Raw genomic sequence first — 25,668 nt, 5'->3', positions numbered from 1 at the left:
GTGAGTTCATGTTGTAGCATGAATTTCAGGCCACTGAACTATCTGGGCCAATGTTCCTTCCATAGCTATTGAGTAAGAGAACTGGATTGTGTCAAAATTTTCCACCAGAACAAAAGTTTGTGTAAAGGTCTTTTAAGGGACAGAGGAGCCCTAGACACATTGACAAATGCCAAATTCAATCTGATTACATAGAAGTACCTTTAGGTCTAGGTCATTGAAGCTATTTCATACAGAAGAGGGACTTTCAAGTACCTGCAAATCGCAAGCGGATTTCATTATCTCCTACAACCCCCGCCCCAAGGGCTGATCATTGCTTGTACACATGACAGGACAAGGAACATCAGCAGTATTACGTTGACTATGGCACAAAGTTCTTGCTATACTTGTCTGATTGTACAGGCAATACTTTCACTTCATTCATGGCTCACTATGACAGTGCTAAAACAGCTTTGTAAGGGCCTGACATCTGGATAAAGCTTTGCCAGCCAATGCCAAAGAACAATTGGTACATACTGCCTTTCTCCCTCTTCTCTCTTGCATGGGGCAATCAGCAGAACATCACAAATAGTCCTTGACTTACAACAGTTTGTCTGGTGACCATTCAAAGTTACAACAGCAGTACAACAGTGACTTATGACCGTTTTCTAGTTTAAAGCATCCCCATGATCATGTGATCAAAATTCAGATGCTTGGCAACTAGTTCATACTTATGACCACTGCTATGTAACAAAGTTATGCAATCCCCTTTTGCGACCTTCTGACAGGCAAAGTCAATGGGGAAGCCAGATTCACTTAACAATCGTGACTAACTTAAGAACTGCAGTGATTCACTTAACAACTGTGGCAAGGAAGGTCGTAACAGGGGGAAAACCTCACTTAACACATGCCTCACTTAACAACAGAAATTTGAGGTTCAATTGTGGTTGTAAGTCGAGGACAACCTGTATTATACCAATGTCTCAGGATGTGTATCATGGTGGCAGTGGAGAAGAGGGAAAAATGGAAAGGAATAGAAGGATCTGCAAGTAGTTGTAACAGCTACACTCAAAATAAAAGCAGATCAGGAACAATAGCTGGAATGGGGGCCCTGCAAGGAAAGAGGTCAGAATAGTTCAGCTTCAGATTTTCTAAAATGTGCCCTCACCGCTTTGGTTTTAGGTCTGTAGGAGAACATATTAGAGCAGGGGTGTCAAACTCGATTTCATGGAGGGCTGCATCAGGGTTGTGTCTGACCTTGGGGGGGGGGGCAGGGGGCGTGGCCAGGATGATGTCACTTATGTTGGGGCTGTGGTGGCCAAAGTGTTCTGCCAGCAAAAACAGGCTACTGAGCTCCATTTTCGGCTGGGACAGCCTTTTCAAACCCTCTGCCCATGAAAACAGAGGTCAGGAGGGCCATGTGGAAGGGCCTCCCTTTTCACTGGCAGAAGCACGCTTCACTATTTCCAGGGTGGCTCCATGGGCCAGATCTAAGCACCCACAGGCTGGCTCCGGCTCCTGGGCCTTCAGTTTGGCATCCCAGTATTAAAGGGTAACTTTTCTTGGTCCAGCAGGCAACAGTTTTAAAGCAGGACATTTGAGGAAAGTACTACCAACACCACTGGAAGGTCGGCAGTTGCTTGTTCCTCCTTAACATGGGAATATTGATCTCTAAAGTCCCTGGAAGTTAAGGCTTGAACTTTAAAGAAAGAATTATTCTTGAAGACTCTGTAGGTGATTACTGCAATTTGGAAAGAGATTGATGGTTCTACCCAAGGTTTGTTTGTTTCAGGTATGTGTGCGTGTGTGTGTGTGCGCGTGTGATAAGATTATCAGTCTCCCAGATCAACAGACCTGTTCCCCCGTCCTTCACCAAATCCAGATGAATGTTCAATAGGGCATATGAAGATAATGATTAGGAGGTGTGGGATTTTACCCACTTCCCAACCATGCCCCACCACACCATTCAAGGAGCAATTGGTGGTTATTTTTCTTGCATCTAGGGGCTGAATAGGAGAGGAAAGAAAATTAGGGCATTCACCAATTGTTGTCCTCAATCCCCACTTATTACATGCGTGAGGACAATGCCACTCCCTGGCCTCCTTATTGTGTATCTGAAGATCGGCCATGGGAGCAGTGCAAATTAGGTTGACCTACTTTTCTGCTGCCTCAAGGATGGGAGGAATACGCGTTAACATGTCTGTGGGGAAGTGCCCAAAGTGTGAAAAGCAGTGAACAAAAGAAAATAAAGGCCATATATAATAAAAAAGCAAAGGGAAACTAACTAAACCTAGTTTATATCAATGCCATTCATTGCACTTCTCCTTAACTTCTAGTCTTATAAAAATCTCTTGGCTTCCACCCTGTCTGCATAGTGATTCATATATTGCCTTTTCTCTTTAAACATATGACCTTTTGTTGTTTGATGATCTCATCAACTCAATCCAGACACATTTTCTAGGTTTTTCCCTGAATCTTTCCCACTCTTTTTTCATACAGTTGTTTTGCAATTTAACTCTAATTACCTATCTTTTTCTATGTGACCAAGGTGCCTGAGAACACTTCTTTTGTAATAGTTACTCACTTTAGTATTTGCTACACATTCATTCATTACCATTCATTCTTGACTCTATGTCATCATTTACTACATAAACATATTTTAAGTATGCCAGTTCAATCGCATTTCTGAACTCTATTGGGAAGAAACACTTTCCTATATAGAACCATTTCCAACCAATGGAGAAATGCAGTTAGATCAGGGGCTTTGCTTAGCAGCCTTGCTTGTCACAATTTATGATCCATGAAGAAGCTTGAGAATAACTCTGTACTCTCCTGGAGTTCTAAACTATACTTTTTACTCCCATCTTAGTTCATACTGGGAGATGTGTTATCAAATTGTATGTGGGGTTAACATCTCTGCATGTGAATTTCTGATTATAATATGTTCGCTCTTGCTTGGAAAGTAAAATAATACTTTGTTGTGGGCAAAGAGGAAAAAAAAGAAAACAAAGCAAATATCTATAGGAATAAAATAAATTGAAGCTTAATAACCGTCAAATCTTTCCTGGTCAAGCACACATAAATAAACACACCATCTCCATCAAACTGATTATATATATTTTTTTTATTAAAACAGAAATACACATAGGAGTTAATTTTAAAAATTAGTTAACTTGATAGAATAGATTCATCTACATTAATGGCTTAAAACATGAGTTGTTTATAGCTTACTGTAAAAAAAATTAGAAGGTTATTTCATTTAAAAAACAAAACTTGTTAATTCTTTAATCATATAATTCACAGCATTCTGTTACAGACCTATATGTAGTGAGATTCTTTCATTGTTGTTCAAAGAAAACACGTGTACAAAAAGCAGAACGCAGTACAGCATGTTAACAAGATGAAAGATTAGAGATGAGTGTCTGCTATAGGTATTCTTCTAAGTTCAACAATTTGGGAATTAGCTATTGTACTTCCATCCAGGCTGCCATGACATGATTCAGTGTCACTGATGTTGAGACCAGCACCTGAAACACAAAACGGAAAGCAGAATATTTCTGAGATTTGAAAACAAGACCATATATTCCACAGAATACGCTTATCTGATTCTGGTGATGACATCAGCTTTCTTAGTGGTTTAATTATTCTGGCTGGATTTAGTAACATATTATACAAAATTCAATTATATCAAAATTATGTGGCTGGCTTATAAAAGCTAAATTCTTGTTAAAATTAATACAGAAAATTCCTCCAATTTAAAGCATTTTAGGCCATAATAAATTGTTTCTAGTTCACATCTGAATCATCATTCTTTCTTAACTATAATTTACCTTACTGAATTTTTAATCCATAAACCACAGTTACAAATATCACATTAAGTACTGTGAATTTACATATTTAATTTTACTACTGCAATATTGCCTTCATTACATTTAAAGACGTAAGATGACTATATTAGGGGTAAGGTTTGCAAATCTCCAGAATTCTGTTAGATATTTTAATATTTTTTACTCATCATTCAGATTGTATAGCTAAACTCCAGTCTTAATTTATATGAATGCTCTCTCTCTCTCTCCCTCCCTCTCCCCCCCCTCTCTCACACACAGCATTCTATTTCTTCATGTAACCTCTATGCTTCATGTCCTTTAAGAGTCATTTTTGTATACTTTCATGAAATTGTATGTCTTTAAAAGTCTATACATTATTAAATATACACGTAAATCTCCAAGGTGTGAAAAGAAACTAAGCATGATGGTTGCTTCTTTGGGTTTTTCCCGTGCACCTCACCAATTGCTAGTGGAGTTCCTCACAAAAATAGCATCTACATGATGAGGGACAGGACCTCCATCAATGACATCACAGTTTACAATTATGCTACTTTAGAAAGCTGACCTAACCCTGTACTAGGTGGGCAGATTTCTTGAACCAACATTAATCAAAATGAGTAGGTTTATCAGTATAATGCCTCCATATTTTCTCCATAAAGGTACAGTTCTTCTTGCATAACTTTTTAGGACGATGGAATAAACATTTTTTTTTATCATAGATTGAATTCTTCATGAACAAAAGAAGGTGGAGAAGTTGCTTTTCCCCACCCCCACATTATCTCTTCTAGTGACACCAACTGATTGCTTTGCCTGAGTGAACATACTGTGCTTTTGGTCTTAGGACAAGTAAATAAAACATTTAAAAACTGCCCAACCCCTACTTAGACATTTCAAGACTTGCAAATCCTATTTAGGCAGAAGTGCAGAAGTGCATGCAAGCATAATTAAACATGGTAATGTCAAAAGAGATTAATTCCAGACATCACTTGCCAGTAAAACCAGCTACAAATGAGCAAAGGCTGCAAATATTCAATGGACTGGGCAAAATTATTTCTGCTGCAAATGCATAGGTTTCAAAGGAGCTGTACCAGCAATAAACCTGGCTCACTGCATTTGGAATCTGCTATGTTTGCAGGAATATTACCACTTTTTTAAACTAGCAATTAATAAAACACACAAGACAGAAAATGTGGCATATTAAGTTGCTTTGTTATATATGGACAGTGATTATTTGTCTCTTTTTAATTCTATGACACAGCAGATGACATGATCAAGTTACAATGTTCTCCATCCAATCAAATGATTTAAATATGCTTTACAAGATGGGTTCCTACAGCTATCATTAGGCAAGCAATGTTCCTTTTTTCAATCTTTTCCTTCTTCACAGTTGTTTAGTGGGAAGGGGAAAAAAAGAATTGGTGATTGAAGACCCAGGAAGATTAAAATGGAAGATAATGATGATGAAATCTGGGTGCCTTCTAAAAATCTCTCAGTGAGAGGGGTTAATCAAGATAGGTTCCAAAAAATAGTTTTTTGGAGGGTAGAGAAATGTACAGACCAGTTAAGCTTTTATCTAGAAGTGTTTACCACAAAATAGTTAAGAGTTCTTAGGGGCAGCGTGTTCTCAAATTCAAACAATGAGGCCCTGTAAGATGGTGTAATGACTTCACACTGTGATTTTTGAGAAAACATTGTCTGCACATTTTCAGCACTAATGCTAAAGTTGGTGTCTCATGCGTCTTTGTCAATTGAGCCCAACTTGCAGTCAAAAAAGAAAACGCTGAGATATACTGTATGTTTAACATTGCTTTCCAGTCTAACCAGGAATTATAAATCTGAAGTAGGTTTACAATCTTCTGGCCTTGCGAAATCAGTGTGGTGGTATCTACAACTGCAGTGGGTAAATGAACATTAAATCTCATCACGCCTTTTTTATATGTTTAAAAACCTGTATTATATTATTGGTAGTTTCTCAACTGTTTCATGTTTACACACACCCAAGAAGATTTTTTTATGGGAAGCATAAACAATTAACTGTTATTTTCGTTTTGGTAACTTTAGCAGAACTGAGAGTTTCTCCTTTCATTTAGTATTTACTTTAAACAGTAAATAATTTTAATTATTTATTTATTTTTGTTTAACAAGGGAATGAAACACTATAGTTCAGCTGTGAAAGTTTCATGAATAAACAAGGGCCTATCTGAATTTACTCTAAGAACACCAATGAAACCAAATGCAGATTATGGCTCAAAGGTCTTCCAGGTGCCTGTTTGCCTAAGAAACTCACAGTACCTGTACAGCAAGTTTAAGATGAATTTAGGTAGCCAATCTAGTCTTTCTGCCTATGTGACACAAAACACTTAGAAATATTTCTTCAGGGCACTCATAGTTTGACCCCAGTTTAATTAGCACTTTTTAAAAAGTTACATAACTTGGCACTTATCCTTTTCACACAGTAAACACACATACATATATTTCTAAGCAGTGTTACAGTCGTATCATTTGTTGCCATGTTTTGCTGTGCAATTATCAATGTTCCAAACAAATCAGTCTGAGAAAATGTTATGCTACTGAGTGATCCATGCAAAACATAATCAGGATTGGCTTGTATTCTGCTACGTGTAACCAGGATGTATATAAACTAGAAATACAAGTGCTCTTTTGAAGTCAGTAGTCATATTCATATTTGTAAGCTTGAAAACCTGTCCCTTCAAATTAAGACAGCTGTGAAGTTGGCAAGTGATGTAGCCTCCCAAAGTATTAGTGGTCATATGTTTGATTGGGAATTAAAGTGCAAGACAGCTGATGAATGGAATGCTGACTTGCCACTCTTCTAGAAACCCATAAATTTCATTTTCTGGATGTCCAAGAAATCCTAACAGTGTCTTCTTTGACATACTTTCACACTCTGCGACTGATTTTCTCCATCTTTTACTTAGAATTAATCTTAATCTGGTTCTTAGACGATAGTTAATCTTCTTCAAATAACTATGAGGAGCCTAACTCAGCAAGATGGCATAATTGCACAGTCCATGACCATATTTCTGATTCATCTGCAATTGCTTCCATATAAATGTGAAATTAGATCCATATAAATTGGATATATGTAGCATTTCTATATCTGAAATAGTAGCTTGTGGCTCATATAAGAATAATGTTTACTTTTTCATTCTAAATTTCAAACACTTACAATAATAAAGCACGTTCTATTTTCCTGATATAGGCTAAACGTGTTTTCATTAAATTTGCCTTTTTTGTTCTTTAAATAAAACACATATTAAGTTTAGCACAAGACAGACTTTTTACTTTGATATGAACAGTTAATTTTTTTTTACAATTGCAAAAAAATCATATCTGATTATTTAGAAAGGGGGATATATTGCACTTACCAGTTTTTAAAGCAAATATTAAATCATCAAACTCTTGTGATTCTTCATCTGCCATCAAAGAACTGCTCCTAAATCCTCCAGCAGCTATGTAGGCATTGCCATTCTGTGGGCTTTGCTTAAAAACAGCCCTGGCCTCGGTGCCTGTTCTTGGGGATGCCCTCTCCCAGTCTGCTGGCATCTTTAGAAAAAGCATTAAGTGTACAGTTTATTTATATAGAATGCCACAAAAAAATCACTCTGTGTTATCTTCCTAATGATGTTATTGGTTCGCTAGACTAAGGAATCCCTCAAACAGCAAATGATGCCTTCATCGTTATTTACTTATTTTGGCAACTGAGGAAAATATTATCGTAATTTAGATGCGATAGGCTGACCCCAAATTATCCTGGTCGTAGCAATGTATTTAGTCAAAGGAATTAGAGCAACAGATTTTTCCTTTTGCATTATGGCATTTCCCAATGCCAAAACAGAAGAGATGGACAAAGATTTTGCTATCTGATGTAAAGTAGCAAATGCCCACCTCCTTGTCTAAATGCATTTTGTATACCAATTGGTCAAATTATGCTGGATCCTAAGTTACACAATTCCACAAAACTCTCTCCTTTCTCAGTAAAAATCAGTTCAATATTGAGAAATAAGAATTCGGACCTTTTAATGATACTTTTACCTAATGGCTAGGTCAGGCCCACAAATTAAATGGGACTAATGTTTGATATTACCAAAAATACCACTATCAAGGAAAGGCTGTTTCTCTAAGTCTAGCCACAAATTCCTTTAGGGATACATAGGCTGTTCTTGATAAAATAATAATTTGATAGATATACAAGATGAAAGTTACTTTCTTTGTGAAATAATAATTGGTAGATCTACAAACAGAAAATATAGAATGCATAACTGATATCAAACTGGCCTTGGATTTATGTATTTATCCCACTTTGGATTCTGTAACTCCACAACAGATGTTCAAAGAAAAAGAGGCAGAGTTGTCAGCAATACTGTAGCAGCAACTACAAGGCTGCCTTATAGTCCGAGACCCTCTGGACATGTGAAGACTGGTTCTATTTCAGTCAACACTGATTGCCCACTGAGGTGAAAGTCAAAGATCCTCCAGCATCTCTGAACACCTCAGGAATGGTAATTAGTGTGGAGAAAGAAGAGGCCCCTTTTCTGTAACAATAACCTTGTGCTTGTGTCATGTCCTTCTTAATGGCTTTTCAGAAGATGGGCAAGTCTTGCTTTCTGCTATAATGACTACTTATATCAGAAGGAGTGGTTAGTAATAGAATTATTTTTAAATAATTGGATCTCCTCCTCAAGAGGAGCTCCTCCCCAATATGGCTGCTGAATGGTAAGGAGATTTTTCTCTCTTACCGGTAATCTGCTGATTTTGCAGATTTTCTGGTTGCTACCTGGAATTGAACGGGAATGACCCAAAGATGACTTTTGGATGGACATGGATCCATTTGGAAAGGGGATCTTAAAGATTCAAAGATCAAAGAGATATCGAATGTACAGAGGTAGAACTGAAGTTGATTCCATACAACTCTTTGAACTTCAAATCTGCATTTGTTTGCAATAGAAGAAGTCTGACATGGAGAAGTGACAAACTGATTTTTCTTAGGAGGACTGGGAAAGATTCGGGAATGGATTTATTATTCTTAATTGCAAACCACTTTTATCTGGACTTTGTTGGGCAAACAGACTGATTTTAAATATTGAATGTAGTATATTGAATTAGACAAAAACTGATAAGAAATTATATCAAAAAATGAATGTACATATATGATCTAGGATGAATTACTCTTACTCTTGGGATGATTTGGGATAGATAAGAGGCCATGGTAAGGTCATATACTTCTTTAATTATGAGGTGGCCAAGATGCATGAGAGAATGTTGTGCCTCTCATGATGTAATCATCTTTCTGGCTTCCAGAACTTCAATTAAATTTAAGGAATGTTGTAATTAAAGAATTCTTTTGCATTTTTTTAAATAGTGAGGCAACTGTCATCAAGAAGGAACAAGTACGTTAAAATAATATTGAAGAATTTTTCTTTTCCTGAAGATCGTTGGGAAATTTCCTATTCCAACCTACTTTGCCAACAAATTTAGTGGATAATTTTTGAAAGCTTATTTGTGCCCAGCTGCAAAAAAAAAAAAAAAAAAGTCCAGTTACTGGCATCTTGGTGTCTGGATCAAAGAGCTCCAGCAACATAAATGTTAGTTAAGCATAATGAGCTATGGCAACACGGCAATGTGCAGATGCTTTATGTATATCATTTTATAGACCACTTGCCATTAGAATATTTTCTAAGATCCAACTTTCCACCATCAAGAGCATATTCACTCCCTTTGGCTGACTCACAATTAGATCCCTTTCTGTACTTTTTAAATTACTTAATCTTGCAATTGTAATAGGGTGTGAATGGGTTGAATTTTGAAATGGAACGGAGGTAGCATTTTGAAACAGAGCAGAATTGCTGAAAATAATACGCATATGATGCTTCTGACATATGTATACTTTACAGCTCTATTTTCTAGATAAATCCGATGACCTGTTTATAGGAAGCCTGAAATGGCCTGGAGGCAGAAGGTGGCACCTTCTTTGTTTTGCTCATTCTCCTGACCTGTGGATTAAGATCAAACAGAAACTAATTGCTCAGGTACATATGACAGTCAGCATGAAATTTGGCAAGGGTAAAGGCATCACTACAATAGAGCTCCCAAGAGTGCCCAACTCATTCTTCCAATGAGATTTTTTTGTTGGCTTATAAATGAGAAAAGAAAAAGTGCTGTTGTTCCTTGCATTGTCATTTAAACTTCTTTCTTATGCAACTGTTAATATTGATATTACATGCTGGGATACAAACCCCACTGACTTCAAGAGGGGGGGGCTACTCCGCCAAGCAATTGAGGACATAACTGCAATCTATAATGAAAAATTTGGGAAATATCCACTGGATCCAGTGAGTTTTCTGAGGAATACAAATATTCAACTATGAACTATTTAAAAAGGAAATTCTACAGAGTTGCACTGTAAATCTTTTATTATTTACAGTTGAGCTTTACTAAGCATTTTATGTTCTCAATGTCCTTTTTGATCAGAAATTGACCTTGTATGTAAAAAGATTCTAGTCTACCCTTATCCACAGAAGCTCACTTGGTGACTTCGGGCTGGCTAATCTCTCCCTGTCTAATTTACCTCACAGGGTTCTGGTTGTGAGAAAATAGATATATATCCGAGAATGCTTGCTGGATGCCACTCTTGAACTCCTGACTGAAATGTAAGAGGTAAAACTTATCAATTAATAAAATCAATGTGGAAACTATATGAGCTGTTAGGATATTTGTTTGTAAAGATAAAATAATGAAGATACCTCTTCCATAGCAGCAATAAGATTTTGAGTAGACTTGCTGATTTCTTCCCCTGCCAACGGCATTCCACTTCCATGAGTGAAAAATGTAGAACTCGAGCTAGTATTTCCATTCATTTCAACTGTATAGCTGGCTTTCACAGGGCAGCAGAGTTGGTTGTGTAAAATGAAATATACCACAAAGACATAAAGACCCTAAAAGACAGAAGAGGGAGCAAAGAAAACTCAGGCATCTATGTATGAAATGCACAGATGTTTAATGCAGAACACATTTAAGAAATCTATATATTCAGGATATCAAGATTTAGAACCAATGACTATCCATATGATTATAATATAAATTAAAATGCAAGAGAAGCTGTCAGTATAAATTATTGCCTTGGAAAATAACCTCCATGAACATAATGAGATAGTTTAGATTAAGATGATGTGTTTCTGTTTAAAATCACTTATTGTTGAAGCAAAGCAAAAGTAGAACAATGGTTCAGCTCCAAAATAACAGCAAGGAAATCAGAAGTGGCTGATAGAGAGCCAAGCTTGCGATGATTTATTATCAGATAAAGTATTTTTACTGACCTGTTAGTTTCAAATCATAAGTTCAACATCATAAAAACACTGGTCAGGGTTTAAAGAACATGTTTCAGCTTCAAATAAGCTCTATCTTAAAACTGTTTTGCCTTTATTGCCTATTTTAAAATATTTCTGCACCATCTTAATAGCAAACTGTTCCCAATTATAGGTTCATAACATAACAAAAAAAAACAGAAGAAAATATAATGCATGCATTTAAAATGTTGCTTGTGCAGTTTATACCCTGCAAGCTTTTTAACATTCAGCAACTGTCATGGAGTCAATTTTAACATAATACTGAGGCTCTGGATTCTAGATCCTTTCATCTAGCTTCTTCCCGATTGTCTTTTTGAGGGAGAAAGCTGTTAAGGAATAACAGACCTTGGAGGTCTTCTAGTCCAACCTCTGGCTCAATCAGGAAACCCTACACCACTTCAGACAAATGGTTGTCCAATCTCTTCTTTAAGAACCTCCAATGTTGAGCACCCACAACTTCTGGAGGCAAGTTGTTCCATTGGTTAATAGTTCTAACAGTTAATAGTTAATAGTTCTAATAGTTATAATTCAAGAAATTGCTCCTTAGTTCTAGGTTGCTTCTCTCCTTGATTAGTTTCCATCCATTGCTTTTTGTCCTGCCTTCAGGACAATAGACTGACCCCTCTTCTTTCTGGCAGCCCCTTGGATATTGGAACACTGTCACATCACCCCTAGTCCTTATTTTGATTAAACTAGAGTGGTAAATAATAGGTCCCTTCCCAACAGCAGCAATTTCTTTTCATGACTCTTTCATATAGGCAATATGCCTTTACCAAGACCTATCCACCTTCAATACTTTGAACATAGAAAAAGCACATCTAGGTCTTCAATTCATATTCAGTTTATTTCCTTAAATACAATCCATTACAGTTCCAAATTGTAAAATACCACATGAACTGTTCCCATAGAGGAGACAGAAAGTTAATATTATCATTTATGCTTTTTATAAAAAGCAGGAAAAAAGTAAAAAAAACAATGATTTTGCCTTCTTGAATATTTTGGCAGTATTTTGGATTTATTTATTAAATGTATTAAATGTATTTTGTGGTTTAAATGCTACAGTTAGGATACTATGGTGTTATTCTTATAATTACCAAAGGAAGCATTATATATGAAAAACACTTTGTATATTACACTACCAACTGCAAAGATGGATTAACAGCATGGGAGATAGAAAAACAATCTGCATAGAAACTGCCAGAATTGAGTCCAAACTTGTAAATCACAGTTATTTCTGATATAGTAAACCAGACCACAAGTAGATCTGTGCAGTTTTTCCTGCTATTTTGTTGTTGAAACTGTTCTAAAAAATTCCATCACCATGCGCTATCTACTACAGAATGACATCTTCAAAAACTATGAAATACTTGTATTTACATTACAGAGAAGATATATCTAATTTATGCATCTACCCTCAATACTTCTAAATAAAATATTTTATTATACAGTACTTTTATGGCTAATTCTAAAACCACCCAAAGATTGGTTCCTACTCCCAATTAGAAACATTACAAAAGGCCAAAAATAATCATAGTCTATTGGTTTTATTACAGGATTGAGTGTCCCCAAATGTAATTTCTTTTTCAAAGCATTATATAATCTCTTTAATTAATATAACTAATAGTATTTGCTAATATATTTTCAGCCAGAACTGGGAAATAATCCTCCAGAGGATGATCAAGGACAGGGGTAGGATCTGAAACATGTCTGATATTTGCATATAGTTCCTTCCCGGTTTTATGGACTGGGTGACATTTGTGACAACCACTTGATGGAGCAGAAAGATTAATACTCGCTCCATTGAACTATTTCCCATATCTTAAATTGGAATTTGTCTTCATTCTTACTTAATGCAAAGAAATACCCACCAGCTCCACTTTTCTCCATATAGGAGATAAACGTGAAGAAAAATCTTATCAAAATCTACCAATCATTTTAATTGAATGTTAAATTTATGTTCCTTATTATTTTAATGCTTTATAGTGAATTATAATTGAATGTCTCTAACCTGCTTTTAAAAGGATGGGTGGCATACAAGTTTGTTTAAATAAATAAATAAATAAATAAATAATAAACAAACAAACAAACAAATAAATAAATGCACAAACAAACAAATAAATGCTCTGCTAAATGCCTATTTTGGTTGGCATGCATAAAATAACATAGATTTATCCTTGTTTCCTAAAGGAGAAATACTTCTTATTTAGAAGAAAGGCCCCAACCCAAGAGCACTTGCAAATGTTTCAGATGGCTGATTCTTTGGGGGTGGTACAGACAGTGAGCATGTCTATTGGCCAAATTTGAAATAGTTTGCTTTTGTGGGCAAATTAGGTCATAGGTTTGAGGTTCCTATTCTTGATCTAGGAACAACTCATGCCAAAGTACTTGAAATAAAAAGATGGATTGGGAAATCATTGAAAGTTTTATGGAATACACAGGACAGGTTAAACATGTTATTAGCTTACGTACACTTGAGTGTGTATATGTATATCATTCTGGGATCCAGTTGTAAGGGAAGTTCTCCACCTAATATTTAGTCATACCCTTTATCTTCTGGGCCTGCATGCAAAATCTGCCCCCAGTAACTCTTTGCATTTAGCTTGCAAGGAATTGAAAGAGGGTTTGATTGAACAATTTCCCATAATCATGAATCCTGATAAAACAGGGTAGGACTTGTGTGCACTTGCACATTTCCTCTCTGGCTTACTTTTTACTTACATTGCTAGCAAACAACTCCATGTATGTGTGAGTCAAGATGATATTCAAAAGAATAAAATTATACTAAGAAAGGGGGTATATTAAGGAGAAACAAATGAGAGGCAGATTAGATATTAGCAGTTCCATCCCTAAATGGATTGAGAATGAAAGAAATAATGTATGCATTTGTCCTTGATTATATGTCAGGTTAATATTTCTTTTATTTATATATTCATGACATGCATTTTAGGTTATATTTCATTATTCCTAAATAGTATGTAGTAATTTGCAGTTTTCCTTTGCCATGTTTAGCTAGCATTAATGTGAAGACTGATCCTGTTGGAGTATAATAATTTGTCTTCTAAGAAATGTGAGGTAAGGTTTTTAAAAAGTTGGGTTTATTTTTTTCTAAGTTTCTTTTTAAAATTTACACGTAAGTTCTGCAACATACATAACTATATGCATACATATAAAAAGCCATACTAAATGCTTGAAACAACTATTTACCTCATTGTTTGACCTTAAATAAGAAAATATGCTCTTTCACTTGCCTTCATATTAAGAACTGAGTTAATAAATGTTCAATTTAAAAAGCTCATAGATAGATAGATAGATAGATAGATAGATAGATAGATAGATAGATAGATAGATAGATAGATATAGATATAGATATAGATATAGATATAGATATAGATATAGATATAGATATAGATATAGATATCTAAAATCCTTAATAAATACAGAATGAGAGAAGAATTCTTCTTCGCAGAGATAACTTTGATTAGGATTCAGGATGTTTTTTGCCATATCATGTTAGTAATATATTATGCATGTACACTGGTTCATATATTTCAGTATTTATTATTTATGTAAATATTAATATTTATTCAATATGTTATTAATTTATATGTGTTACTGTATTTTACACTGAATGAAAGGTATTTTCATAACATGACAGATACTTTAAATAAATAGTAATTGCAGCACTTTATACAGATTTCTGGACTGGAAAAGCCCAAAGGTAAACAGTTTTACATTAAAGGACTTAGAAGCACAGAGGCAAGAGAAAGAAAAAAGTTTCCAAGCAAATGAATAAAAATAATTGGATGCATGTTTTGATCACGGTAAGATGTACAGGGTTGATGATGTGGTTTGCCAAGCTGTTTACATAAGCATGAATCAAAAGAATGCATTGGATGTTAATGAAAAATAATGAGTGTATTTAGAGGATCTGAGGATACATTCAGAATAGCCATAAGCAATAATGTGTTGTTAATATAATCATGCCAGTGTTTCAAAAGTGGGTCAAAAATTACACAGAATTAAAGAAAATTCTGGACTTCCTTAAAATCTCGACAAAACAATATTGATTACATAAGGTGAAAGATGAAATAAAGGCTTCTCTACATTTTCAATCTTTCCTATTAATTTACTAATAAAAAATTGCCAGTCCATTGTTCCAAGTGAAGATGTAAAGGAAACCAATGCATGGGTGGGATCTTCCAGTTTTGACTTCATTGAAACATAGATAGACATTCTTGAGAAAGAGCCATGTTGTAAAATATATTTTGGGGAACAGCGAAAACATACAGAAGAAATTTGAAGAGAGAGAGAGAGAGAGAGATCGATCATTGGATTGATGTACCAACTTTTACATGAACTTGTCAACCTACATTAAGCTCCCTTCCATTTTTCTTATAATGAGAAGCCTCTGAGATGGGTTGGGCTGAGATAGAGAAATTGGTCCAAGGGCATATAGTGAGTTTTATTTATTCATTCATTTATAACATTTTCAATTTAGTAAAAATATACCGAACAAAGATAAAATATGAAAAACAAAAAAAGAAAGGAACAGGAAGTAGAAATAATGTCTTTTGCCCTTCTATTGATTATCCTCATAAAAGTTTTTCCAACCTGTTTTTTTAAATCCCCAAACTATCAATTCATTTTTTCTTCTTTCATCAAAAATTCCATATAAGATTTCCGAAAAATATTTCAGAAAAATATTTTTTTTTCTTTTCTCTGACCAAACTGATTAACTTTACTATTTCTGCAAATTAATTCAATCTTCCATTTAGGTGTTTCTTTGCTTTTCCAATTATTTTTATACAATAATCTTGCCATAGTTACTGTAGTTACCATACACAATATTTATCCCCATAATTCTTTTCTTATTCCTTGTCCATAAAACCCAGTAGAAATCATTCTGGTTTCATTATATTAGTCCACAATATCTTATGTATTGTTGCAGGAGTATGAGCATACTATATAATGAGTTTCCATGGTTGAGAATGGACTAGACTATTCTATCATGCACCCATTTCTGGACCAAGAAGCTTTGTATACGGTCACTCATTCTCTAGTCACTTTCCAGTTGGATCTTGCAACTCACTTTACACTGGGCTGTTCTTGAAGATCATGTGGAAAACACAAGTGGTTCTGAATGCAGGGCGTGCACAGTTCTGGGGGCTACACAAGTTACTTGTATTAATACTGTTGCTATGACAGCTGTACTGGCTTCCAGGATGTGTCTGTGTGAGTGTGTGTGTGTGTGTGTGTGTGTGTGTGTGTGTGTGTGTGTGTACAACTGAAGATTTTGCTAATTGCCTTCAAATATCATGGGACCAGCTTATTTGTGGGATTTCCTCTCCTGTGGATTTCTGTTTCATTCTAACAGTCAGATAGGTTGGGCGTGTTCCAGGTACCTTCCCTTAATATTGATATCTACTGGGACCAAGAAAGCACAACTGCCCATAGCTGCCTAGCTCTAAAGATTTGGCAGGTCCCTATCTTCCTTCCCCAGAAGACTCTTTCCAAGAGCATCAGAATAGAATGATGCTGAAGCCCAGTAAAATGGCATGCTATATAATTCTTTATAAGACCTTTACAAAATCCCAGTCCTGCACATCATTAAAGATCACAGGCATTGGGAGTTCTCACAAGACCTTCCCAATGATTACACTCCAGTTAAGATATACTATTTTCCTACATTATTTTTTCCCCCAGAAATTGTGCTCATTGCCTGAGGCTCACCTTGCAATCCTCTCATATGAAAGGGTTTAGAGGAAATCAGAAAGGCCTTCTACAATATGTTCGGATTGTAGAAGGCCTTTCTGATTTCCTCTAAACCCTTTCATATGAGAGTATTGCAAGGAAAGCCTCAAAAAACAAGAACAATTTCTGGGGGAAAAATTATTGTAGATTGTAGAAGACACTCCTCAGAAAAGTCCAATTAGCCACTTTGTTTTAGTTTTAGTACACATTTTTAACTAAGGGTTTTAAATGTTTTGTTTGTTCTACATGCTTCTGTATGTATTGCAAAATAGTGAGCATACATTTTATTGTCAGCAAAAAGATAATCTATGTAAACAAAAAGAAAAAAATAGAAAGTATGGACAAAAATGATAAGAATACTATCTTAAGGCCTTGGAGGAACGTTTCCTCCTGAAAGGCACGCCGCTAGCACTGTTAAAATCCTTTGAAACTGATTACACATAGTAACTGCTCCACGTAGTGGCCATAAGATAAAGCTTGGCAGATGAGTAAATCTCATCACATGGAGAACATCCATGATGCTTCCATCTAATACCTGTAGATGTGACACTGAACTCCCAGTTTTATTAAAGATAACCTATAACTTTTAACAAATCTTGATCATCTTTTAGCCAACATCCCCTCAGGTGTTTCCAGAGTACAATCACATCCTTCACAGTTTTCACAAACGTGCCCCAAATCTTCAACCCCTCATCATGAAACTTTGCAGACTAACAAAGAAATCTACTCATTTAGTTATTTATTTGTATTCTGCCTTTATAGTTTTTACAAATAACTCAAAGTGGCAGACATATCTAACATACTTTGTCTCTTGTTGGGCTGAGAGAGAATGACTGGTTCAAAGTCATCCAGTTGGGTTTCATAACTATGGCAGAACTAGAACTCACAATCTTTGTTCTTTGTGTCCAGGATCTCTAAACCAACTCCTAGAGATCCTTTGTGCGTTTGGTGAATCTATGTAGACAGAGGTTTTGTGGGGGTTAGGAGTCAGAGGGATAAAAGCATTATTGTGGTTAAGCCCAATTCCTTTTTTACATGCAGTATGACCTTGTATGATTCATTATGACCAAAGAATGGGGATTGTACCACAACTCTCACAATTCTGGTTTTGTCATTCTAAAGATACATGGGCATTGCTCTTTCTAAGTGCTACTTTACAGGGATCTTCATAATGTATAGATGACATGGCATGGCTCCTGCAGTTCATAACACTGGGACAAGTCCAGGAGGCTTTGTCCTTTTCCCAATCCATGTGAATATAGTGTTAAGTGTTGTGGCCCAGCAGGAGCCATTGGAGCTGCCACCAGACTCCGACAGCAAGGGGCCCTATGAGTTGGCCCTGGAGGATGTAGAGGATACTGGACAGGGTTCCAACTCTAAGCAGGGTGCAGAGAGACTGGTTGACCACCAGGTGGCGCCTGAGCCTTGGATCAGTGGTGGTGAGACAAGGGAGAGTGATCCAGAAACCAACAGTGAATTGTTCCTGGATGCACGCCATCGAAGAGCTACTCGGCGTCAGGAGCAATTACATAATTACAGGAGGTAATTACGCTCAGCTGATGGTCATTAGGCTCCTCTCCAGACTATAAAAAAGACTGCTTGTGCCACGCCCTTCTTGCAGAAGTCAACCCTTTGACTAAAGAGAAACTAACTTGGCAGGCTGGATTGCTGCCAAGGTTTGTCTGAATTGCTGCCAAGGTTTGTCGGACTTGCTGCCAAGGTCCTTATCTGTTTGTTTACTTGACTTTCAGCCACTGAGATTTTGGTCTTGTTATTAAAGGACATTTCATTTAAGCTTGTCTCGGCTTTCGTTACTGGATGGAGGAGGGGGTCAGAACAATTAATGTTATATGAAATTCTCAAAGGAATGAGTTATTTCAGCATTTTGAATAGAATCTTCAAAATGTATTCTGAAATACTTTTTAAAAAGTTTATTCACTTCAGAAATTTCATTTGCCAGCCCTTCTAAACTCAAACCAACCTTTAGCAATGAAAGCCTTAAGAGGAGGTGCAGAGTACTTATCAAACTGGCAAAATTTGTCCAATTTTCTGAAAGTTCTCTTTCACTGAGAAAAAGAGCCAAGTTCTGTTTTCCTGATTCTTCTCAAGGTGCTTTGAAATTTCTTTTGGTAACTTTACTGCCTTATGGAAGGTGAAAGGGAATGCAGTGGTTTTCCTACAAAGCTCTAAATTTTCTTTGGTTACTTATCTTTCTAGGCTGGATGTAACCAATAGAACAAATATCCTTTCTAATGTTTTTTCTTTACTAGCATATATTCCTTGGCTACATATAGTAAATATAAGAATTTGGCTTTTCACTTATGAGAATTTCCTAAAGCAATTATTTCCCCCTTTTTTCTTTAATAAAAATATTCTCTTTTCTACCATACTGAAGGTGAATGGTTTGGGGGCTTTTTACATAGATTAAATATCTGACTCATGGACTTAATAGTAAACAAATCATTTAGACATGCTCCTTCTTCGCAACTCTTATTCTCAGGAATAGTTTGCTGTCATAAACAACTGCACTAAAATATCCCTAGAGATGGGAAGAGAGATTGATACTATAGATATGCAAGGTAAAGATGAAGTCATCCCTCTACAAGTGCATGTGAAGGAGCATCCTATTTGTTTCTGTGTTAGCTGTGACTCAGCTAAGTCTAATCTAAGTTGGCTGTATTTCCATCATACAGTGTTCTTCATGTAGACGGTTCTCTGACACATCTCCAGTTAAATGGTTGAAGATAACGTAAAAAGTCCTATAAAGAGGACTTTGGGAAGAAGCTGTTATTTTGAACATAATGCTAGAGTAGGTGGATTGGTGGACTCATTTATTTTAAGACTGCTTCATATATCTTTACGCTTAAGTGACAGTGAAATGTTTAAGGAATAAATTCTTCATGGATTTAATACTAAATCCGGAACTGATTAATGCATAGATGCCAATAATAGTGTACTTAACTTCTCCATTTTATATTTATATTCTTAATTGTGTAATGCAGCTTGCATATCAAAAAAAGTTACTATTTTCTCTTTGTGACTATCTGACTGCATAGCAAATCTAGGCAGGTTACAGACAAAAATGAAAACAAAAGTATATCAAGAAAGTAGGTAATGACTGAATATATATTCCCCCCCCAACAGCAAACAGAAAAGAGTACCCTAGACCAGTAATGGTGAATCTGTTTTGGATCATGTGCCAAAAGTGTGGGGAGCACAGAGGGTTGTGCATGGGCATGCCACACTCATACCATGTGCGCAACCCCAGTGTACATGCACGTGCGACCCCCACAGCGCATTTGTGTGCATGACCAGCACGACACCCCCCCCGCTTTTGATGCACTTTTTTTGCCCTCTCCAGGCTCCAGAAGCTTTCTAGGAGCCCATCAGAGGCCCTCCGGAGGCTATAGGAGCTTCCTTGAAGCCTCCGGAGGGCAAAAAAATGACCCTACAGCCAAACTGGAAGTCATTTCCAGTTTGCCTGTAGGTCCATTTTTTGCCCTCCAGAGCCTTCAGGAGCCTCCAGAGGACGAAAAACGGCCCTACGAGCAAACTGGAAGTCCATTTTCGAACTTGAACAGAGGTTCAAGGAAGCCTCTGGAGGGTGAAAAAGAGCCTTAAAAGAAGGCCAAAGTCAGCTGGCCAGCGCACGCATTCCCACTGGAACTGACAGGGCAATGCTTCGTGTGCCCTAACAAATGGCTCCGCATGCCATAGGTTTGCCATCACAGCCCTAGACGATGGCCTGGAAGAACAATCAGATTGGGAAAAGTGAAAAAAGGTGGCAGCAGTATGAATCTTCAGAGGATATCATTGCAGCCTTCACCAAGAAGGCACACTTCCTAGATCCTGCAACATGACACTGTTTACTTAATGGAACCTGAAGTGTTTTCACTCTAGCTGATCTCATTGTACAGGTGAAAACATAAGGAGAATAGGCTGTATACCATGAACAACTTTAAAGGTGATTGCAAGTACTGTGAATTGCACCCGAAAGCCAACTGGCAACCAGTGCAGCTCATGAGACAATGGAGACAGTTGCACATATCATAAAAAATTTATCATTGCCTGCAATGCTGCATTCTTGATCATCTTTAGCTTCTGAGTTGTCTTCAAGGATAGCCCTATGTAGACTACATTATAGTAATCCAATCATGATGACTAAGGCATGAGTGACTGCCTGAAGATTCTCCTGGGCCAGAAACAGATGCATGGGATAGACAAGATGAATGTGTACAAAGACTCCTGACCACAAGCTACATTTCAGCAGGAACTGTGAATTGAAGAGGACACCCAGACTGCATTGGGTTTAGAAAAATAGTCCCTTCCACTAGAGGAGTCAAACAAAGCCACTCAGTTTTGTCAGGGTTATGCAGCTGTCACTTTTCACCCTTGTCAACACCAATTAGAACTGGACACAGAGAAAAAGCCACTGCAAAACAGTGACTCCCACTCCAAAACCCAAAGTTAACAAAATAGGACACTATGGTCAATCATATAAAAACTGCTGGTAGATCAAGGAGCACTATGATGGACACTTAATCTCCATCTCAGCTCTTCAGAAACTGTGTCCAGTTCTGTCTCCATGCTGAACTCTAGCCTGAAACCTGATGAATTGGCTCTAAATAATTATGTATAAACAAATATTTCGGAATAAAATAGATTTAGAAACATTTAAAAATTAAGATTTAAAACAGACATTTCATGTGAAAAGTAGATCCAAAATGCATTTCAATGTTACTTAAACATTTAGATCCATATTAAAAAAAAACTTCTAGGAATAGAATGAAATGGATTTATAAGATTTATTTATAGTCTATTCATTCTTAGTTGGTAGTAATATTTATGAAAGCAAAGCTAAAGAGTGAAGAAGTAAAACAGCTAAATATCATGTCAGATTTACAGAGTCATAAATCTTAGGACTATCTCATATTTCAACCTTGGAAAGTTAATTAGAGAAAATATTTTTCTAAACAAGTGTCTGAGGATATTGTAATCTCTAAAAAAACAATTCTGGATTTCCCACCAAGCTGGTAAAATTCTCGGGATGGCATAAGGATATCAATATTTTATCATTCAACAATACATAATCAATAAAGACTAGTGATTTTCCTCCTAATTGTTTTTTCTTTCATTTTAAAATGTATGATATTCAACTAATATCCAAGACAGCAATATAGTCAGTGATTATTCAGATGGGAATTTAGCCCAATGTACTCATTAGAACCTAATTTTGAAAAGCAATGCACAACACTGCTATCTATCTATGTTAGATCGGGTAAAGGATAGGCACACAAGGCTCCAGTAACAATAGCTCTTTATTGCAAGTCTGGTAAACATACAGTGAGGAAGGGTCGGACAGCAGCCCCTTTTAAAGGGATCTGTCTGACCCTTTGACCAATGGGATTAAACCTCTGTTCCCGCCGGAACAGAGGAGCTAGGTGGGAACCATTGTCGGGGGGGGGGATATTTAACAAGCTGTCTGTCTGTCTGTCTATCTGTCTATCATCTATCTATCTATAATCTATCAATCATCTGGTCTATATCATGTCCTATCTTTAATTACAGATTTGTTTTATTTTTATTGTGCATTTCCTTCAACATAAAGCAAATATATATTTAAAAAATTCTATATGCAGCAGAGTATATTAGAACAATAAGAGTATTCATATTGTTTATTATGTATACAAGAATCAAAGCAAGAACTGTTTTCCATGGATAACAGGAATGGTCTATATTTAGACCTTTCCTGGGAAAAGAGAATAAGCCTATATTTAGCTTCCCAACTGAATTAATATAGTAATTGCAGCTATTAAAATGCCATAATTGCAGTGACCATTTCTAGCTAAGGTGCTTTGAAGAGTGGTGGCAACAAAATGATTCAGAATACTTTGGGCAATATAGAACAAGAACATATCAGTCAGTACTAGATGGAAGTACGAGTCTGGGTGGGTAGGGTTGTGTGGATTGTTGGCTACTGCAGGGAGTGGAAGTTAATTTGTTGGATAACTTAAGGTGCTGAGAGCAAAGGCTGAAAGGCCCAAGGGTTTACTCAACCCTCCCTTGGTATGTTGGCTATATGATGATATGTGGATCCCCTGTTTTAAGTGCTGGAGGTTATGAACGGGGGGAGGAGGAGATCTTGTGGTGAGTCAAAATATTCTGGTGTTGATATATATGGGGAAATATGATTGGATATAGGATACAAGTCACTCATGGGGAATGCATTCTCGATGCTTTGCTCCAATTTTGTGCTCTAGCCTCCTAAATTCCTCCTGAATTATATTCCAATACCTGGTCTTTTGAGACCCAGACAGGGGTGGGTTTCTGCCAGCATTACTGCTGGTTTGGTGTGCACATGATTTCATTTTGCGCACGTGCACAGTTGCTTGTAAATAGGTCTGTGCATGCGCAGAACATTTTAAAAGGTCAAAAAAAAAGAGATGTTGCAGCGACCGGGGAACTAGTTTGGGGGCATGGAAAGCATGCCGTCCCTACCGGTGCAAACTAGTAGGAACCCACCTCTGGGCCCAGGGTTTTAGATGTTGCTTCTGAATGCTAGGTTGGCCTGCAATAAGGTAATTGATTCTGATGGGGTTGCATTTCCCCAGAAGACCTAGTACGCAATATGGGGTTCTTCTGGACTCATGACTCCTGCTCAGAGAGCAGATGGTAGTTGTGGCTAGGAGGTCTTTGCACAATTTTGAATTGTGCACCAGTTGCACCCATTTCTGAATCAAGACTTTCCACTCAATCACTCAAGTCCTTGTAACTTCCTGTATGCATTATTGTAATATACTCTATATGGTGCTGTCCTTGAGAGTTTTGGAAGCTGCAAAATGAAGCAGATATGAGATGGGCATTTATATAAATTGAATAAAATAAATAAACTAGGCCACTCAATGGAAGCAGAAATAAAGGAAACTAAAGCTTATTGGGACATTATGCAAAGGCAATAGTAAATTGAAGAAAACCCTGATGATTGGAAAAACTGAGGATTATTAAAAAGGGCCAATAGATGACAAGATGGATAGATACCACCATCAATGACACAAATACAATTTTACAAGAATTCAAAGAATTAGGTGCTATCTAACAATCCTGGAAAAATGATGATGGATTTTCAGTTTCATGAAAAATCAGAAGTGATTAAAGAATTGAACACAGGGGAAAAATATTTGAGCAGAACAAGAAGAAATGAGGGTGTTCCATTTACTGGTAAGTTCCTGACTCTCTCCAACTCTAAACTGCAGTTTTCTTTTACTAAAAAATAGGCTTTCAATTTTGCACCCTGCAGATTAATCTGCAAGAGTGACAAAATAAAGGTAAAAAGCAGGAAAAAAGTAACTTTTCTGATATTAACCAAATACTATCTATTCCTCAATGATTCAGAAAATGTGAAATCAGTCCTTGGAAAATTTAAGAATGGCAAAACAGCTAACTAATTCTGCATCAATTATTACAAAGTCTGGACTAACACAAGTTCACTTGCCTCCTGTTTTATGCATTTCACTGCATTAAATGAATAAGCATTTTTCTCCACTCAACTTACCTCAAATGGTTGTTGTTGTAGGGAAAATGAAGGGAGAATATAATGTGGAATATAAATCTAAAAAATGTTTAATTTTAATGTTTCCACATTATAAAAAGTGATTTTTATATGTACTTTGGGACCCAATGTCATAAACACAATATCCATGCATATTTGTAAGTTCTTACAAAGTCTGAAGAAAATAGCCTGAAACCACGCTAATGACTTACTCAATTAAAAATTAGGTTGAAATTGCCCTGCCACTTAAAAGAAAGTGATTTCAAGCCTATGTGAATGAATGGAAAAGATATACATATTTATTTCATTGCATGTAGGACTTCTATTTGAGATATAGCAACTGCTGAAATTCTTTCATAATGGCTTCATTAACTTTTCTCTGATAATTGTATCTGTTGAACAATATATGTACCATATTATATCCCTCTCTATTTTTTGGAAATGCTTTTAAGAATATAAACACATCCCACAGATATGAAAAAAATATTGAAATATCCAACATGATACAATAATAACAACTGTTATTTCCTTTAAAAAGGCACAAGGATAAAAAAGTGGGGGGAGGAGCTCTTTTTAAGTTTATCACTTGGGACTATCACTAACTAAAACTTTCCATGTCACTGTGACAACAAGAAAACATTTCTGAGATTTAAATTGCTGATGAACTTATGGCACAATTTTGTTTAGAGCTTTCTAAAAATTTAATCCAGCTGACCTTTGTCAAAGCAAACAAGCAACACTTGACATTTTATTCAAAATAATGAAAACACAATGCTTTTTCTATTGTGCTAAGTTCTGACCTCTTTGGTTGCACAACACTTTCCAAAGAAAAATTAGATTATTTTCAACCTCAGATGATGTATAAAGGAAACAGTTTCCTGACAATGCTATTATAAGTAGGTCCCTTTGGGACTTATAAGGATAGTATCTAGATAGCATGGGAAAACTATTTTTAAAAGGGCTCAGTAACAATAGTCTTCAGTGATGTAGGCAACTGCAAAGACTTATTTCATACCTTCATACAACTCATGTGCTGTGATGAAAAGGAAGTGCATCCACACTAGGTCTATTTTACAAAATTGAATTACAAGATGTCCATCCCAATTTAGATTGGTTGGGTTGAAAAATAATGTGCATAGGTTACCCAGTGAGTTTTGTGGCTGAGTAGAAGATTGAAACTTTGCTTTTCCAACATCAA

General features: G+C 36.3%; 1 protein-coding gene across 1 annotated transcript in view; it reads right to left on the bottom strand.

Annotated features, from left to right (window-relative positions):
• Positions 1-3,088: 3,088 nt before the first annotated feature.
• Positions 3,089-25,668, bottom strand: part of ADGRV1 (adhesion G protein-coupled receptor V1) — a 232,189-nt gene continuing 209,609 nt past the window's right edge. Inside the window, exons 87-89 of the mRNA XM_087715712.1 lie at positions 10,568-10,759; positions 7,193-7,370; positions 3,089-3,503 (exon numbers count right to left, since the gene is read on the bottom strand). Coding sequence (XP_087571838.1) covers positions 3,385-3,503; positions 7,193-7,370; positions 10,568-10,759 — 489 coding nt within the window. The 3' untranslated portion in view covers positions 3,089-3,384. The remainder of the gene's footprint in view (positions 3,504-7,192; positions 7,371-10,567; positions 10,760-25,668) is intronic.

Source organism: Thamnophis sirtalis, unplaced genomic scaffold (genome assembly GCF_051295495.1).
Source record: "Thamnophis sirtalis isolate CommonGarterSnake01/CBP01778 unplaced genomic scaffold, rThaSir2_p1.2 scaffold_5, whole genome shotgun sequence".
Lineage (NCBI taxonomy): Eukaryota > Metazoa > Chordata > Lepidosauria > Squamata > Natricidae > Thamnophis > Thamnophis sirtalis.
The sequence above is the reverse complement of the archived record's forward strand: the minus strand, read 5'-3'. Positions and strand labels throughout refer to the sequence as shown.